This window comes from Ziziphus jujuba, chromosome 9, assembly GCF_031755915.1.
Source record: "Ziziphus jujuba cultivar Dongzao chromosome 9, ASM3175591v1".
In the NCBI taxonomy this organism is placed as follows: Eukaryota; Viridiplantae; Streptophyta; class Magnoliopsida; order Rosales; family Rhamnaceae; genus Ziziphus; species Ziziphus jujuba.
This window is the reverse complement of record NC_083387.1, coordinates 23,840,308-23,859,920: the sequence shown is the minus strand read 5'-3', so window position 1 is coordinate 23,859,920 and position 19,613 is coordinate 23,840,308. Positions and strand designations below refer to the sequence as shown.

At 32.0% G+C, this 19,613-nt stretch overlaps 3 protein-coding genes across 6 annotated transcripts; 1 reads left to right on the top strand and 2 right to left on the bottom strand.

Moving 5' to 3' along the window:
- Positions 1-2,875: 2,875 nt before the first annotated feature.
- LOC107406894 (protein BYPASS1-LIKE) lies at positions 2,876-5,054 on the bottom strand. 2 transcript variants are annotated; one of them, XM_016014114.4, is made up of 3 exons: positions 4,869-5,054; positions 4,664-4,751; positions 2,876-4,451 (listed from the first exon to the last, which is right to left on the bottom strand). In XM_016014114.4, the coding sequence occupies exon 3, from the start codon at positions 4,295-4,297 to the stop codon at positions 3,101-3,103; it is 1,197 nt and encodes a 398-aa protein (XP_015869600.3). In that variant the 5' UTR covers positions 4,298-4,451; positions 4,664-4,751; positions 4,869-5,054; the 3' UTR covers positions 2,876-3,100. The 2 variants fall into 2 exon arrangements, with proteins under 2 accessions (XP_015869600.3, XP_015869599.3); XM_016014113.4 differs by lacking the exon at positions 4,664-4,751.
- A 2,800-nt stretch (positions 5,055-7,854) lies between these two features.
- On the bottom strand, positions 7,855-13,573 carry LOC107406893 (tubby-like F-box protein 8). 3 transcript variants are annotated; one of them, XM_048480601.2, is made up of 6 exons: positions 13,113-13,573; positions 12,827-12,912; positions 11,529-11,964; positions 11,287-11,374; positions 9,526-9,658; positions 7,855-8,936 (listed from the first exon to the last, which is right to left on the bottom strand). In XM_048480601.2, exons 3-6 carry the CDS (start codon positions 11,874-11,876, stop codon positions 8,228-8,230), a joined length of 1,278 nt encoding a protein of 425 aa, XP_048336558.1. In that variant the 5' UTR covers positions 11,877-11,964; positions 12,827-12,912; positions 13,113-13,573; the 3' UTR covers positions 7,855-8,227. The 3 variants fall into 3 exon arrangements, with proteins under 3 accessions (XP_048336558.1, XP_048336559.1, XP_048336557.1); XM_048480602.2 differs by lacking the exon at positions 12,827-12,912 and having other exon boundaries at positions 11,529-11,927; XM_048480600.2 differs by lacking the exon at positions 12,827-12,912 and having other exon boundaries at positions 13,113-13,571.
- A 3,842-nt stretch (positions 13,574-17,415) lies between these two features.
- LOC112490254 (uncharacterized) lies at positions 17,416-18,714 on the top strand. The gene is made up of 3 exons (XM_025069843.3): positions 17,416-17,603; positions 17,901-17,951; positions 18,377-18,714. The coding sequence occupies exons 1-3, from the start codon at positions 17,471-17,473 to the stop codon at positions 18,418-18,420; spliced, it is 228 nt and encodes a 75-aa protein (XP_024925611.2). The 5' UTR covers positions 17,416-17,470; the 3' UTR covers positions 18,421-18,714.
- Positions 18,715-19,613: the final 899 nt, after the last annotated feature.

Sequence of the window (19,613 nt, the reverse complement as noted above, 5' to 3'; positions counted from 1 at the left end):
AGTCCCTTATCGCGGTATGATCATTTTTGTTTTTTTTTTTCTTTCTTTTGCCAACTTTCTTGTGAATGGATGCTTGCTAGTTGCTAAGTGCACTGCTATGCTAGGTCCTCTGTTACAAAAACGAAAAGGGTTATTAGTACTTGAAGAAATGGACAATCACCGGACCCCTAAACTATCTCCTTTTTTATTTATTTATTTTTTTTAATTTTAATTTTTAATTTTATTTTAATTTTTATTATTATTTTATTTTAATGTTTGTCATTTTGCCCTTTAGTTTAACCAACGACACCGTTAACATCCTACCAGCTAAAATATTTATTAAATTTGAAGGGTTATGTAGCAAAAATTTTAATTTATGTACTAAATGTGTATTTTTCAGTGAAAAGTCGGTTGGACAAGTATATGCAAAAACCTGAACCATATGACATAAAGTGTCCGTAATTTTTCTATCAATTAATTAAAAGAGTGTTTTTTGTACGGTTACCCTTTATTATTAAGTCACCTCTTTCTCTCTCTCTCTCTCTCTCTCTCTCTCTCTCTCTCTCTCTCTAAGTGGAATTAGTTGTTTCAATTCAATCAATTTTCAAAACGAGCAAGAGATTTTGTTTCCATGCAAGCAAACAAGAGCTGCAAATTTCTCAATCTCTAAGGTCAGGATTTACTTATTCATTTTTCTCGTCAGCAGTCAAGATTAATGGTCATGTTTTTTTATTCCTCACATTTGGCATCCCTCTCATTTTATTAATTCTTTCATTTTCTTTTCTTTTCGACCAAAACTCTATATATATATATATATATATATATATTTTGGTAATAACAAAACTCAACATTAATCATCTTTACATAAACTTTGAATAATAAGTATACCGAGTTTACCATTATAGTGTTCCTATCTATAATAAATTGGTCTATACTATGACTATCTGTATCTTACCCTCTAATATTCCCCCCCCCCCCCCTTTTTTTTTCTTTTTTCTTTTTTTTTTTTTCTTTTTTTGGGTTGTTCTTTTAGCTGAACAGTCTAATTTTCTATTCAAAAATAGCGGTTTTCTATATATATAAAAAAAAATAAATAAATAAAATTAAGGGCTGTTCCTATTTGAGAAATCCTTATTAGTAGTACAAATCTTTTCTTCATGAAAAAAATTCTTAAATTGTGAAAATGGCCATTTACCAGTCACAAAGACATTCCACGAATATTTCAATAAATATTTATGGTGCAGAGTTCTTTTTTTTTTTTTTTTTTTTTTAACAAGCAAAAAACAAAAAAATAGCGTTTTTTTTTACAGATTACTTTTGCAGTTTAAAAACTAACTCTATACAATTCTATAAAAAATAATTTTACCAAACTATCCCTATCTTTTTCATTTTTGCATAGCGTTTTTTTTACAGATTATTTTTGCAGTTTAAAAATTAACTCTATACAATTCTATAAAAAATAATTTTACCAAACTATCCCTATCTTTTTCATTTTTGCATTATCATCGAGAGATTAAGATGAGGCTTTTCCGTCTTTTGGTGTGTCTGTCAAAAGTGCAAGCAACGCTGAACCATGAACATGGGTTGGTCTAAGTGACAACAATGCGCTCCCTGCAACTTAAATTCTCATAACAATATCTTCAGAATCTCAAGCTCCTTCATAGGTGTCCAAGCTTGGCCAAGTGCCTCCATCGAATGAGGAGTCCAAACCTATCAGCAGGAAAGACGAGAAGAAAGAAGCCGCCAGACAGGAAGCGCTCTTAGCTGCAGCGGCATCATTGACATCGATGGATGAGGAAGATCCGCTCACCAACAACTATGGTGATGCATCTTCTCGGAGCTTGAATTGATGTGTGAGGATGGAATTAGATGGAAAGAGGTTGGATCGCTTACGTCTGCACTGAATGGCAAATCTGTAATGATAAGCGAATGGGCATAGACAATCGCAAGCTGTGGAGAAGAACGTGGTTTGTGCTTGTCCAAGAGAAAAGTTTCACTGTACAATATTGGCTGCTTGGTTACAAGTAAAGGACAAAGAGATATCAATTATATATTTTTAAATAATTTAAAATTAAAAGATATTATTATAAGGGTAATTTAGAAAAATTAAAATATTAAAATCTGTATTGAAGTACTTTGAAAATTTTCATTATCATTTTTGAATAGTAAAAAAGTATTTAATAGATGCTTCTAGTTAAGTGCTTTGGAGATTGAAACATATTTCATGTAGAGGATGCTAACTCTTTTATGCCTGTAATCGTGACCCTGAAATCCATTGGATAATACCAGATTATTTTATCAATAAAAAATTTAAAAGATAAAAAAAATTTAAAATAAACACATGTTAATATATTTGAAGTGTAGACGGAACAAACATATACACAAGCAGAGGATCGAGGTTTAAACCACGAAGATTTCCAAGGAGCCCGAAATTGTTTAAACGAGAAACTCCTGTGAAAAAATTATACCATTTATGGGTCCAAATAATAGACACCAGAGGAATATTATTATGTCACTTTTTACAGAGTCTCAAATGAATAAGTGAACAAATAAATAAAGACATATTATATTCATGATACAGGAGATCCCAACCATATGAATGAATATGCAACCCCAAAAAAAACAAAAAAATGCAACCAAGGTAAGCTGATTTTAACCCTCACAAACAGATTCATAGTAGAACCAAAATGAATCAGTAGGGCCATAACCTTCCAAGAAAAGCACAGTTTGTTTCACCCTTTTCTAACAAATTATGTTATCAGAGAATTGCCACGTAAACTTAAAATATTACAACAAAATGAGTGACTAAAAATAATACATGATATAAGGTATTTGAAATAAGCACAAATCTCTGACAAATAACAACAAACATAAGAACATAAAAAAGAGGACGGAGAGCAGCACCAATCAACAAAAAGATCCAATTTGAATACTATTTTGCTTACAGAAAGTATAGAGATAAATACAAGAAAAATAATTGCCTGCTTAGTTTTCTTTTATACTGGCTGACCATATAAAGCCTTCTCCTTGCAGAAGGCTGGCTAAATGACCAAAAAAAAAAAAATTCATATACGCAGAAATAATACACTTTGATACTCACTAGAACTTTATAAAAACTCGGTTATTCGATATCATTTGGCTTACTCAGTATGTCAAGACCGTCTGTTCGACAATTCATGATCTTACGGAAAACTTCTCTGATTTGGCGCTCCAGTGGATCCAACTCATTCCTAAATGTATCGCAAACTGTTGTTAACTCCTGAACTCCTTGTTCAACCTCCATTCTCTGCTCCTCTGTCAATGGGAACTGAGCTGAATCCACCAAGTCTGTCATATGCCTTGTGCATCTCTCCACCTGACAAATCTCCTTCAACAACCCATTAGCATTCCGGTTTTCCCGCTTCTTTGACTCCTCCAAGATCCTATTGTAAAGTGACAGAAATGGAGTTCCCCATGAGAAATTCCGTGGGATTGTGAAATGGACATTGAGACCACGATCCTGGCAAGGGATTGCAGCAACAAGAGCCCACAAAACAAACATGAGCACAGAGCTTATAGTGAAAATCGGGATTGCAAGCCCATTTGTAGCTGCAACATCGCTTGCACGGGGTGGTATCAAGTTGTTAGAAATGGATTGGAGTTGCTTAGCAGCAGACCAAGAATGGGAAACACTCCAGGAGAGAGAACGAGAATGCCCTGATGAACTCTGGTGTTGATCCTTCTTTGAATGATGGCGGCCAAAAGATCGATTTCGGTTGGAGAAAATTGAACCAGAGTCTCTCTCTTCAAGCATCATGAGTGCCAAATCCATCAGAGCCTTTCTGGCTCGACGGAATTGGCCCTCACTCAATGCCCTTTGGCGATTTTCCAAGGCACTCAGAACAATGTCCAAATGCTTCTGCCATAACCTGATTTTCTCAATGGCATCTCGAGCAGCATTACAAATATCAAGAGCTTTCACACTTCTTTCAAAGAAGTCATCAATGAAGCGGTCCAATGGTGATTTTGAGGTCTGCCCTTTGTTTTTCAACAGAATAACCTTGAAATCCTCAAGGCAACCAACAAACATATCAAGAAGCTTTCGAATCCATGATATTGACAATAATTCATCGGCACTAACAGCAGAGAGGTCCTGAAATCGCTCTGCAACTTGTTGTTGGAAGGACTCGAGCTCTGAATCCAGAGCACTAGACTCGTGATTAGAGTCAGTGGAATGAGAATGAGAATGAGAATGTTCTCGTTCTCGTCTACGACTCCGAAGGGTTCGACCAATTGACGCCAGAGGAGAGGAAGAACCCGAATTGTCCGTAGAGGGCATTGTTCAAAAAGATTTCTGAAACAAAATCCTCAGGACAATCAAAGATTAAAAAAAACACAATCTTTAAAAAAAAAAAAATCAATAGAAACCCATCTGTGGTTCAGCCGAATTCATCAATCCAAACCCCAAATTCTCTCAACATTCCGATGCCCACCTACAAATTATAATTCATGTTCTTTATCAGCACAAAAAACCCAAAAAAAAGAAAAAAAAAAATTTTCAAACAGCACCAAATTCACAATTTTTTTGTATTCCAGCAACAACCCAACTCACAGAATTTCACCAATTTCACAAATATGAAAACCCAACAACAAAAATCAGAAAAATTATGAAAACCCCAACTTTTTATTCAACCCAAAGATTTACCTAGCTACGAGGAAAGTAGCAACTTGTTCGATCCAGACACCTCATCCATTGATGATGATGAATGCCCAGATCACAAAAATTCTCGAAACTGAGAGACAATTAATGAAATGAAGGAAATGTAGGGCAATGAAAAACTAAATATATAGAAAAAATTAAAAAAAATTAAAAAATAAAAAAGAAGAAGAAGAAGAAGAAGGAAAAGTACCTTGGTTGGGAGGAATGTAGGTCTCAAAGAATAGTGTTGTAGAGAGCAAGGGTAAACATGTGTTAAAGGAATCAAATATAAACACGGGATCTTGAAACCTGGCGAAGGACCTGAGAGTCCCTCGCTTGGTTACCCCAAATTCCAAGACCGAAAACCACGCCAAGTTATAATTAATAAATAAAATATCAAACTCTTTAACCAAAACACCAAAAACAACAGCAGCAGGACATTGCTTTCTTTTTATTATTTTGCACTTTAGGGCTTTCTAGTTGGCATATTTCTAATTTACACCCAATGCCCTTGCTATTTTCTCTAACTTTAAATTTTATCATATATTCTTTTAATGCAAAAATGCATTAGTTTATTCGCATATTATTTTTTGTTTTTTGACAATATTAATAAAAGGAACTCTTGTGGACTCAAAATATTAACACCCTCTAATTTTCTTTTTCTTTTTTTGTCCTTGAAAATTGAAAAAAAAAATCTACACAGACCTCCCCTCTAACATGATATCCTTTTTTTGTTTTAAAAAATAAAAATAAAAATTCTTAGGAGCCCTTTTTCAACATTTATACTCTAAATAATTTCAAAATTTCCAAAAGTACACTTTTTTCTGAATTCCCAAAGTACCCTTCTTAAATATGCAACAATCATTTATATCAATTTTGGAGACAAAAAAATTTTATAAATTTATGAACTATCTTTTTTTTTTTTTTTTTTTGTGGCCTCGATGGGATTCTTATAATTTGGATATGCTATTTTGGAGTTAATCTATTAGGAATAGGGTTGCATAGTTATGGTTTATTTACATCAATATCGAATTGAATTGAAGAAAGGGCTTGATGAATACAAACCGAACAACGTAAGCATATATATATATATAAGAAAACTTCGTGTAAGCCATTGAGAAACCTTTGAATCATTTACATTACATGATTCAAAGGTTTCTCAATGGCTTACATATCTGGTTAAAATAGAATTCCAATTCATTTTTTTATTTTAGTTAGTTAAACTTACAAGAAGAAAAAAAAAAAAATTTTTTTACAACGAACGGTTTTCACAATCATAGGATTTCTGTTTGATGTTTTGATTTGTTTACTACAGAAAACTATCAATAAAAAAATTAGATAGAATAGCTTCGACTTTATCAACTGATAGTGAGGAAACGAAATATGGATAAATCTCAATAGCTATTACAGGTAGCGTATTCATGTTTGGCATATGCCCGCTCTGACCGAGATCTTTGGAGATGATTCCGTACTACAGTTCGGCGGAGGAACTTTAGGACACCCTTGGGGAAATGCGCCCGATGCCGTAGCTAATCGAGTAGCTCTAGAAGCATGTGTACAAGCTCGTAATGAGGGACATGATCTTGCTTGTGAAGGTAATGAAATTATCCGTGAGGCTAGTAAATGGAGTCCTGAACTAGCTGCTACTTGTGAAGTATGGAAGGAGATCAAATTTGAATTCGAAGCAATGGATACTTTGTAATCCAGTAATTACTTACTGTTCATTCTCTTAATTGTAATTGAAATTAAACTCGGCCCAATCTTTTAGTAAAAGGATTGAGCCGAATACAAAGATTTTATCAATCTTTGATAGATACAGACCTATCTAGATATACAAGATAAGATCTTAAATACAAAATATAAGGCGAAACAACTTAAATGTTTCTATTGTTGTGTTGGATCCACAATTAATTCTATGGATCCTTAGGATTGGTGTATTTTTGTATTTTTTATATTATATATTTTAATTATCATTTTTATAATTATATTTTTATTTTATATATTATTATATCTTGTTTATATATTATTATATTCACACTCATGTCACGTCGAGATACTGCAGAAGAAAAAACTGCAAAATCCGATCCAATTTATCGTAATCGATTAGTTAACATGTTGGTTAACCGTATTTGGCCATCTCTCCTACATAACGATTATGGTTCAGAAACCAAGTGAATAATGAGTTATTCATATTCGATTTTTGGATAGGTATATACACTATTTTTTTTTTTAATAGAAATTTTTTTATTAAATTAAAGATAAACCCTTTCTTCGACGATGGGGGAAAAGAATTTTTTTTGTGAAAAACAATAGATAAAGATTTATGTTTACGAAGACGGTACTCCCAGCCTTTTCTCATATTTTTACCAAATTAAATCACTGAATTGGAACGAATACACCGAACAATCTATTTTTTAAGACTATGTTTCATGGATACTTTTAGATCATTATTATATTTAGTTTAGATTATTCGTCCATTTTCATAAAAATTTTAAAATGACTTTCCAGTTTTAGATCTTTCAACCCCTTATCCCAACTTTGGACCTATAGATTTATTCCAAATTTAGGAAACGTCCTGGGTTTTTTTTTTTTTTGGGGGGGGGGGGGGGGGGGGTTTGACGGTTACTGCAAAGTTGCGCACGAAATGAACATTGTTCTTTTTTATTCTTTTGAGATTTTACAAAATGAACAATATCTAGAAGTTAGTTGGAAAATAATCCATTTATTAAAATAAAAGCAAAATGATAATTTTAATTAATAATAAATTGCCATATATGCTTGTGATCGTTGCTAAAGTGTATAACCAATTTTTTTTTTTTTTTTTTTTTTTTTTTTTTTTTTTTTTTGCATTGTTCGTTGTATTTAGCGCAGGCAATCTGGGTGCTTTCAAAAAAACAGTTTCTGATAATTTTCTTGCACTTTATAATATTTTCTTGTTATCTGTAAATGTGAAATGTGACAAACATATCTACTATTACAAGAAAAAGTAAAACATTGCCATACAATCTCTTTAAATAAGCAATCAATTTTTATTCCAATTACCATCCTTTTATCACAGTAGCTGGCTTGAAGCAAGATATATAAAATCAAGGCTTTCTTAACCTTTTTGGCTTGAGCTGGAAAATACAGAAGCTACTATGTTTAGAAAGATATACAACTCTCCAGAGTTTTAAATACCAGCAAAGCAACCACCAAAATGCATCAATCAAACAAGGCCTAGCAACATGAAGTTATAGACCATAAGTGATAATTCATGAATTGAGAGAAATAAATCTCAACAAAGATGATTCAAGTTCGAAGGCTGTTAAGCCCTATTACAAGGGCTGTGCGTTCTAGTTACAATTGAGTTTTTACAACAGAATTAACACTACAAATTTCCTATCTTACCAACGCTAACCCAAAAGATCACAGCAGATTTTAAAGAACAGAACATGAGTAACCATCGAAGAGGACAAAAAAAAAAAAAAAAAAAAAGAAAGTTAATAAAAAGGCACAATCGGCATTACTTTTTTGCTGCTCATCACCTTAGTTTATCTTCTTCTTTTTGTTTCTGTTTATCTGTTCTTTTTTCTATTCACAAGCCAATTTGGTGTCAAAGCTGCTCAAGCAGATAGCAAAAGCCTGAAATGCTGACAATGGATATCGATAATCCATGGTGAACATATCTTTACCAATCTTGCCAAACTGCAGAATTATCTTGTCATGCTCTGGTGGAGCCGGCTGAGATGGTGTCGGTGCACCAGCAGCTGGCTGGGTGGCAGCAATTAACTGGAAGTTCTTAACAGAAGCAACAGTGACCCGCCCCCGGAAGTTCAGACACCAGCACTGTAATTGTTCATGCCATCTTGGTGGCTTGTTTTTCAGAACCAGGGGTCTTACCTTTCCGTCCTCATCATCATCTCGAGGCCCAGCAATTTCTGAAAACCTTGCACTGCTGAACTCAATGGAGTGATCTAGTGACTTTGAGAAAGAGATACTTCGAAATGAGTCCTCTAGTGAGCGAGGAAGTAGCTCAGGTTGACCAGGGACAGTACCACCTGCATCAAGAGCTGATGCTGGGATTGAATGCATGGCACAGTGCATCCTTCTCGGGCCACGTGTCCCCAACACATTTAATTCGTATGCTATCTGCGCAATATTATAGCTGCCGCTTGGAACTTTAGGGGAGACCTTTTTGGAATAAAATCTACGGCTGGTTCGCCCTTGAGAAGGAACAGGCACAGAAGTATATGTAGGCTGTGTATCATATACAATGAATTTTGTGCCAAGAAAGTTTGATCTGGAACATCAAAAAAAGTTCATAGTTCAGGATGAAACAAAGTTCATACTTCAGGAACACCATGATTTCTAGGAACATTTGGGGAGAAAAAATAAACAAATAAAAATAAAACCGGAGACACCTCAAGTAAGAGGATAAATAACATATTCTCCACAAAAATTTTCAACTCCATCCATCAAACTTCAAAAATTCACTCCACAAACTTTTCAACTATACCCTTGGCTAATAAAGAAGGAATAAAGATAAGCCTTAGTGCTTTACTATAACATGTACACATTATTCATTCTGTTAAGAGGGGGAGGCTTGTTTGTGCCTGGAAATTTAAATTCTCTTTCAATAAGAGGATTCTACGTAACTAGTCATTTTGTCTGGTTAAGAACATTGACTTTGTTGAAAATAAACTCTCATTTGAAGTTTTTGGATGAATCAATATAGATGACTTTACCAAGTCTAATATTACCCTACAACACTGGTTACAGAATTGAGAAAACAACGTGCTTGTATAGTGCACGATGTGGATATGGTAGACTCTGTGTTTTTACATATATTAGATAGATAAGTTCTAAATTTTCTCAGATTATGTTCTTACCTGAGCTTTCCAATATAAGTGCTACTTGATCTTGAAATATTGTCAGCATCCATAGAGATCACATACTCTGTACAGGTAGTCCTTCTGGTTCTCTTTGCAGAAAGAAGGAACTTTCCATTTTCAACAAGCAAAGCTGCAAAATTGGAAAGCAAAATTAAGGCAAGCATTTCAACCTAGCAGGCACGTGGGAAAAATTCACATGGTAACAATATTCAATGTTAGATTTTTAATCCGTCGCATATTGGTTTTTACTTTTTCTTCCTTTATTTGTTAAATTCAAATTTGTTGGTTGGCAAACCAAGAAAGGAGGAAACCCCATGACACAGAAATGGTATGAATTTAATTAAGATTGCAACTCAAATTTAATTATAAATGACAACACCCACTAGGTAAAAGGATCAAAAAAAAATAATCTCAGATTTTCGTGTTGTATGGACCTTCTTTGACTTAAAATTTAGTGTGTTAGACCACATAGGAAATGAGCCATACTCACTCAGAGACCTATCAAGAGCTTTCACTAACCCATATAAATTGTCCAGAAGTCACTAAAAAGAAATGCAATATTGTCCAGAAACTTGTTTTTCAACAACACAACATAAAATTGCATATCTAAATCATGTTTCCATTTCCATACTTCTGCTCTATTAAATTTTAATCAATTACAGCATTGCAAGACCTTTTGCTCTGCTCTATTAAATTTTGATCAATTACAGCATTGCAAGACCTTTTCTTTTGCAAGCAACCTAAATAAAATATTAAATATTTTTCCTCAAACACAGATTAATACAAAGAAAACTTTCACAGCCACGGAAAATCAGTGTTAACAAGTAACAACTTCAATTTCGAGAGAGAGAGAGAGAGAGAGAGAGAGCATATCGAAGGGAGTTTTGAACTGTGTTGTTAAGAAATAACATCATGAATTCTGTTCTCAGAAACATTGCTACTAGGGAAGCTTAGACAACATTCTAGAGACCTCTGAAGGATCTTTGAGAAATTTAATAATTGCTAACAAGAATCTTCATGTCCAGAAATAGGAAATCTGATAATCAGTTATATATATATATATATATTCAAAAAAAAAAAGGAAGATATATAACACTAAAATTTAGAAGGCAAAGATAGTTGTAAATGCTTCCTCTTCTCCTCTGACCGAATGCTATCTCCATTGTGGTAAGGCTAAAAGTAAGCACCATATGATATAGGGCTGCTAAATGTATTTTATAGTTTCTAGCATAGTGGTTTTGCAACCTTGGGGATCCATCGAGTACAACTTCATAGAGGACAACTAGGTATATGACTTGCTTAATTTTGGTCTTTACTAAACAAATAGATGCAATATTTTTCAAATATTTTCTTTCAGTTACAGCTTCACAGCAACTTTTTCCACCAAAACAAAAAAAAAAAAAAAAAAAAAGGAGAAGAAGAAGAAGAAGAAGAATTGAGGAAATTCTACAAGTACAGGATGTCAAAATACAATTATGCAATGCTAAAACATTGTCTAAGGACCAAAAAGCAGGGGAAAGGGAGAGTTAGTAATAGTCGACCTTAAGGAAGGGGGTTTGTTCACCTACTTAGTTGTTCGGCAAAGTGGGAAGGGAAAAGGAAGGATAGGATTAATGTGCTTCCCCCTTTATTCTCTCACATATTAAATAAAATAAAGTCGCATATTAAATTTATACATCAAATATGTGATTATTCATATTATGCAAGGAACAGCGTGCAGCATACCAAATACAGCCAAATAACTGGAAATATACTTACACGGGCTAAGAGATAGAAAGAGGCGGTATGTCAAATTAGATTTATCCCTTTTAATGAAGCACTGAATGGTTGCGTCACGTGGCCCTGGCTGGAAAGTCAAACAGATAAGATTAGTTAGTTTTCTCCCCGATGCAATGCATTATATGCAGAATCTTTGAAACTCCTACTTGGTTACAAACTTGGAAATTTATTCTATAAAACTCAACTACAAAACACACTGATGAACCAAAAAGACTGAAAACCTGTTTCAATGACACTGGGAATGTAAGTTTTCCACTAATCTCTGGAGCCTTAACGATTTCTTTACACATAATTCTCCACGAATGACAAACAGAGGCACATGCAACAACGTCCTTTCGTGCAGGCCACGTACTTTCACTCTCCTCCAGTCTCCTGATTACATCATACAAAAGTTCTGGAGGGAGGCTAGCCCAACAACTGTTCTGAACCACAAGAGGCTGGTCATGCGAATCATTTATGGATCCCTGAGACTTCCCTCTGTGATGGCCAGTCAGCCTGACTTCAAAACCACGTCTAGATAAACTCCCGAAACCATCCCTTACGTCACGGACAATGCTACGAAACGACATTTTACAGGTGGATACCAATAGCAGTGCAATTATATAACTCCTGAAAATCTTCTGAAAAATCACATTCCACTTAGCTTTGCGCAAATGGCTGCCAATACAGAGAAAGTAGCCAAGTGGCCAACAAGAATATATTAATTATGAACAAAAGATATAAGAAAATATAAAAGAACCCAAAAGTGAAAAGAAAGAAAGAAAAGAAGCAAGCATAAAAGGAGAACATTCACATGGACAATAAAGTAGCATAAAGGGCCAAACTTTATTTGTTTATGAAATATTTCTTGAACCTCATTTCGGGCCAGGAAAAGAGGATATATTAGGTTTATTAGGTAACATACTCCTAAAAACAAAGAATATCCTTGGAACCCATAGTATTAGACTCTAAACTTGATTCTCTATGTACCCAACAGCATATTGAAGACGCCGAGAAAATTTACAGGTTCAATTCACAAAACATTTTGACTTCATTCTCAATCAAAAGAAAATAATCCAGTCAACAATTTTTTTTTCATTCCAAAACAAAAACAAAAAAAGAATAGTAATAATAAAACAAAAATTATAAAAAGGAAAACCCACATCTTAAAAAAATACAGAGAGTGGGGGAGAGATCAAACTTATAAAGACGCACTTCCACAGAAATCCACTACATTTCAAATTCCCAACTCAGAAAAAGGAATAATAATTAAATTATACATGTCAACCGCATAAGCAGGCTTAGAATTCAGACATGCTGTTCATAAATTTTTCCCCCTTTTCTATAATCTCCAAGAACCAAAAAATATGGCCCTAACTTTTATCTCTCAATATTTTTTTACAAGAATTGTAGACTTGCAACCACAAGCTAACTAATTCCCGGTCAAATCATCAGAGAGTGTATAAATGTGAAAAATAAAAAATAAAAAAGGGCTCAGCCGTTAGAATCAATAAATAACATAAGCTGGACAAAGACTAACCTATTGACCAAAAGTCAACAACCCCAAAAACCCAGATTACTTAATCCGATCACAAACAAGTTGCTAAATCACAACTGCTAAAAGATCTGCATGAAATAATCAAAACCATATAAAAAAAATAAAAAAGAAAAGACACAATATTGTGAGGACCCTTAACAACCCTAGATTTTCTAGGACATTTTCCCAGAAAACCCAGATGGAAAAAACCCAAGATGCTAAAGGAAAACACCTTCAAAAATGGTTTAAATTAAACAAAAATAAGAAACCCAAACAAATAGATCTATACCTCAAAACAATAGCAGCTACTAAAACATCTTCAAAACAATCAGCCGAAAATCCTTCTTTTCTCTTCTTTTTCTCTTCCCTGTTTACCTCATCACAGGAGAGATGAAGCAGAGCAAAAAGGAAAAACAAAAATAAAGGAGCTCAGGTCAGAAATTGCAACACCCTCTTCTCATTATCACTCCCTTTACCTTTTGGGCTTGGTTGTCTTCCCTTTCTCTCTCTCTCTCTCTCTCTCTCTCTCTCTCTCTCACTCTCTCACACATCCGGACTCCAAGGCCACATTAAATTAAGTTCACAGAACCAGAAGGAAAAAGGGAAAAATAATATATATTTATATTATATGTTTTATGAGTTATTTTATTCAAATTTGGGTTTTTTCTTATAGTTTGGTAATGGAATTTTATATTCCCAGTTACAGAAGGTGATGACCAAATGGGTGTTTGACCTTTTGTTTTGTTTTTTTTTTTTTGGGTAATTGTATTTGCTTTTGTTTATGTGACTAAATGAAAGAGAGAGATTCTGCTGGATTTGGGTTTTTAACACTTACTTTGGTTTAATTCCTCTGGTCCTCAGTCTGGATTCTCCCATGTGACACCTGAACTATACTTTACTTTCTTTAACTTTTCTTTTGCTTTCATTTTTTGTTTTAATAAAAAAAACTTCTTCTTTTTCCCCTCTTTTAACGTAGGTAATGGAATCAAAAGGGTAGCAATTATATCCTTTATTTTACCCCTATAAAGTTGTATCAGATTTTGTGGGAAGATGAGTGTAGTAAAAGTACAATTATGTATGCAATGTTTTGTATGGTATACAATTCATGACTCCAAAAATTTACCCCCAAAAAAAAAAAAAAAAAACCCATACCTACCACAAAATAAAAAATTTATTGTCAAGTGAAAGCTAATTGAACGGTTTCTGGTGAAAAAAACCAAATTTTGAATTTTAAGGCAAATATTACGTACTTTTCAATGCAAACAAAAAAAAAAAAAAGCATTTATTCACTTTGCAATACTTTTTAGCATAATTTGTGTCTCAGCTTCTGTTTATTCAGAATTGGTACGTATCACAGGTTTTAGTTATACACTTTTTTAGAGACAATTTTTTTTTTCCCCCAAAAAAGGCCTACTTAAACATTTAAAAGCTAAAGTAGTATTTTAAGAGGAATGCTAAATAAGATTGAAAAAGAGTTTCTATGGAGAAAATCTAGTAAATAAACTGTTATTTTCTCGAGGAAATTGCCATTTTTGGAATCCAAAAGGAACAAAAAATTGAAGAAAATATTGTATTAAATTCACATACCAAATAAAACATTTTATATCCTTTTAAAGGACTGTCCATCAAATCCACTTTCCACACCTGCAATAATAATCATCATAAATAAATAAATAGAAAACTATATTTGTGATCTATGTTAATACGTTAATGTTTTACATAAATGTATTTATTAAAGTCCGTAAAAAGTAAGAAATAATATTATTATCCATATGCCATAAAAATGGCCGATTTATAGTAATATCAGAAATTTATTAAATTTTCATACCTGCCAACAAAAAAAAAAATATATATATATATATAATTGTTATTTTTATTTATTAGTTTCTTACCATACAGTGGGACCTACATCAAGGAGAGGAAATGCCCATAATAGCGCGTGTTTAGAGCAATAATAATACAGTTCGTTTGATTTACCAATTTTACTCTCTCTCTCTCTCTCTGCCTTTTTAGCTTTTTGGTCTCTGACTTTGACGAGGCTCATCACGTGACTCTTTTACGACTTTACCCTCGAAGCTTCCTTAAAGTTGAAGCTTCTGGTCATGCCTGCCTTGGGTTTGTGCATTTTTATATTTAGCAATCGAAAGCTATTAAAAATAAAAATAAAATACAAAAGAAAAAGTTGAACTGGTGTAGGGATTTTATAAGGTGTATCTAAGCGTATTGCATTATGTTACAATCGATTTTGACTGAGTAGACAGGAACAAGGAAGAGCGATCTTTTTCACGCTTTCTCTCAACGCTTTATTTTTTTCTTTTTCTTTTTTTTCTTAAAAAAAAATTTAGCCTGCTGACGTGATGGAGGGCTACGATTAGCCTTTGACTTTGATTAAAGGAGTAGGTCCCTCTTATCGTAGTCATCGCATTCGGCGGTCAGAGAAAGCATGGGCCCTGACGAATTTAATGTGATTTTGTTAAGGGCACAAATCATGCTTTTTTCACAAACCACAATCATCAAACCCTGAGGGAACCAACTCCCATTATTTATAATTGATAATAATAATAATAATAATACAAGTAAGAAATTATTGTAAATTAATATTTTATTTTTTTGGTTAACAACAAATTTTTGTAAATTTATTTGTGATGTAAACAAGCCCTACAAAAATCTATTTATTATGGAGAAATTATTTAATAGATCAAATCTAATCTAACGTCTTCTAATATAGATCCATCCAATGATAAAAGGTCAGCTTTGCTAAAATAAAACATCCCATTAGAAATTACATATATATTTATAGGTACAGCAAAGAAAACAATTTATTCACATTAGGTCGTTGATATATTTGGGTATCTTTTTAAAGCATTTATGTGATTCATTTGATTTAACAACTCTTTTAAAAAAAAAAAAAAAAACAAAACAAAACAAAAATGAATGCTGTCTTTTGGATAATATGTCTAAAAGCTTGTCATATGATTCTTATTTATTTATTTATTCGCCCATGTAAAAAAGCTAGTTCTTCATTGCTCAAATCCACATGTTTTTGAGTTTTATCTTCTCAAAAAAAAAAAAAAAAAAAAAGTAGTTCATCTCTTATACCCCTTCTTGTTATTATCATCAACCAAACACAAGTTAAAGACTAACATGTACACATATATAAATTTAACAATCCAACTAAGTTTTAATGTGAATTTTTGTGTTATTTAAACTTAACATAAGTTTTGAACAAATCATATCAAAAAGCGTAAGTAACAAATTTATTGCTTGGCTTATGAGTCTTGGTTATGTACTAGTCCAAGTCAAAAGTTTCACATTTGTTATAAATACCTATAATATAGGATATGAGTGGATTTAAGACCTAAAAATGAATTTGGCTGGTATTTTTGGAAAAAACAAAATATTGGATGGGCGATTACAAATAGTATTATAGCATTGCATTAAGGGTGAATGGGCATATGAATTGGTAAACCATATATTACTAAGGTATAATATGGGTTTCACATTGATGCATTCTAATGGAACATGGTGAATTGTAGATCTTACCCTCAATGTGGGGATAACTCAACATTTATATATATATTTTAGATATATGTTAAATTGGAGGAGGGTAATTGTTTTAGCTTTGATTGAAACCGTAATTTTCGAGTTATTATGGCGTTTTTGAAACACTAATGAACATGCACTCTAGCTCCCATTTGGGCTATCAAGGAGGTTAAAAGGTGGGCCTGGATCCATCGGGTGTCTGACCTGCACTAAACTGAGGAATATGATAATATTTGACAATATGGTAGTCAATAAATTTTGAGTTAATATTTTCATTCCCAATATAATATATATTTTTTTTTTTCGTTCTAAACTGTATATTTTCTTACATTGCTTATAAAGTGTTTTTCATATGTCACTTTATTCCACTATAACATTTTCAAACAAATGGATTTGATAAATGAACAGTAAATAATATATGTAATTTTGTTTGTAAACAAATCTTACTAATAATTTTGATTGGAAACAAATCTTATTATGTTAGTGTTTTATTTCTATATAGTGCTTGTCAATAATTTGGTTAAAATTTACAAGATAAAATTACACAAGTGGATTAGAATAAGTGAATAACACAAAAGAAGAGTTGTCTGAGAAAAAAATTTAAGAAAATTTGTAGCTTAGAGGCAAAGTGAAAAATGTATCATAGTTTTGATGGTATGATGGAATTTAAAAGTTTTTTTACTGGGTAAATAAGCATAAATTAGCGTTTGTATATAGTCAATGATATTATTAGATATTAATCCATAAATTTTAAAAATTGGTGACAATTTTTTTATTTTTATTTTTTATTTTTTTATTTTTAGTTTTGTTAACATAAAAATCGGTGACAATTTATTGTTAGGCGGTGGCCGCCTAAAACATAGTGGACTTGTAGCAAAATTTACGGCACAAAAATCTAGTACAAAGTGAATCAAAATTGGTGGCTAGCTTAAGTGGACCGGTCAGTTTCCATTAAATGAATCAAGTGGCAATTTTGCAGTATCATGGCAATCCTATGGGCATTTTTATACATCCACTGCATTTATAAAATGGGACAAAAATGGAGAGGATAAAGATCGTAGTCAGAAAGAAAGAAAAGAGGAAAAAGAGGCTAGGAAAAAAAGGATGTTGAAGAAAATAGCATTTGCAGTGCTTGTCATGTGTTTGATGTTTTGCCGCATAGAGAGCGTTGCAGCAGCCTCCGTGGCTGAAGCTAGTTGCTATGACCAGTGCTCCACTGGCTGCGTCCAAAGCAATAGTAAGTTTTGATAATCATTTCACAAACTTCACAGATCCCCTCACTGCCTACTCAAATTTGATCCCATCTTCACTTAATTCACTTTCCCACATCATAATTTTTGCTACCCTTTTCTTGTCTGGTTGGGTAAAATTGGATATTGTAGTCTAATAAGTAAAAACCATTTCCACTCCTTGTCTACAATTTTTTTTTTTTTGGTTGGTTTCAGTTTTTTTTTTTTTTTTTTTAAACATATTTATAATTTTGCAATCTGTATAATATACTAAATTAGTGTTTTTGTAAATGTTAAATATGTAGCTAGAAAAATGCAGCGGTGTGATCGCAAATGCCAGATCAAATGCGGTCCAGGTATTCTTATTAATATTATTATTCTTATTCTATTTAAATTTATTCTGTTTTATTTTTTATTTTTTTGTGTGCAATTATGTCTTCACGAGTTTATCTTCTTATTCACCCAAAAAAAAAAAAAAATAAATAAAAATAGAGCTTATCTTCGTGGTCTTTTTTGGGCGGCATTTATGGTTTTGCTGTCTTATCCAAAGTCAAAAATATTAGCTCTTTTAGCTAATAATTGTATCTTTGAAATTCTTCCATGTTTTAATATGATACAATTAAATTAGAATGAAAAATTAAAATTCCTTTTTTCTTTGTCATATTCCATATTTCAGACATAAAGTAAGTAGTTTTAATTTTTAATGAATTGGAGCTTTGCTTATGGATAAACATAATTTACTTTGTGTTTTTATTTTTATTTTTTGGGTGCATGTGTACAGATTCTGAAGTTGACAAGCATTACAATGAATTCATAAAAGTCTAAAAGGAAACTGCTACAAATGTGACGCTACTTTGGGTAAAAATAAGATGATGATGATGATGATAACTCTCTTATCTTCTTATTTAGTTCAGGATTTCCCCCCCCTCCTTCCTTTTTAATCTATGTTTCATATTCGTAATTGACTTTTGTAATTTGTGTAGTTTCAGCCTTTTCGGACTTGTATGGTTTTCAATTATATTCCTCTTTTTAAGTGGAAAAATAATGTCTTCTAAAACTTATCCAGGATATTAATAAGCACTGAAATATATATAATGATGTATTTCCATAAGAAAATAAGTTTGGCCATTTTTTAAAATTTTTTTTAGCTGTATACATTTATGGGACTTCTAGATACGCAAATTCTACATATACTTTTTTATTATTATTATTATTATCTTTCTTCCATGAATATGAAATTTTTTTTTGTAATAATCTTTTTTTATAGAGGTAAGCAAAATTATTATGTAATGATTGCAATTATTTTTGTTTGCATTCCTCACTTCTATTAGAGGGTTAATATATTTGTTGATCTCTAAAAGGACAATCTATATCAAATTTTGTACTTTGTTATAATTTTTTTTTTTTAACATCTACTGTGGGGAACCAAATTTTCTCCAAAATATTGAAAATCAAATTCTCCGCTGATCTACATTTTCCACTTTTGAAAAATGATGCAAATACTTGGAAACAGTAATGTCCCAAAAGAAACAAACTTATTTTCCTATTAATTTCGACAACAGCCAAAGCTTGCCCCTTATAAATTGAGCCGATATTTCTTGTTCAACAAAATTGTGAAAAACTCACTATATTTAACAGAAAATGTAAATTCCACGATGACACATCCATCCATATGTGTATGTATAAAGGATAATATAATAAACAATTTGAAATATAACTATACCAATGTTTAAAATTTAAATTTGATATCGATAAAAATATCAAAAATTTAAAATATAAATATATTTATAAAAATATTAAAAATTATCTAATATGAATAAAAATTTATAAAAAATGATAGAACATTGATAAAAATTTATTTAAAAAATTTATTTTTTTATTAAAATTTTAAAATTAATTAATTTAATTAATTAATTATTGACAATTAAAATTATAAAAATATTAAATCAATATTATATTTCTTTTACATAATCAGTTTATAACAAACTTTAATAGTTAAAAATATATTATTATTAAAA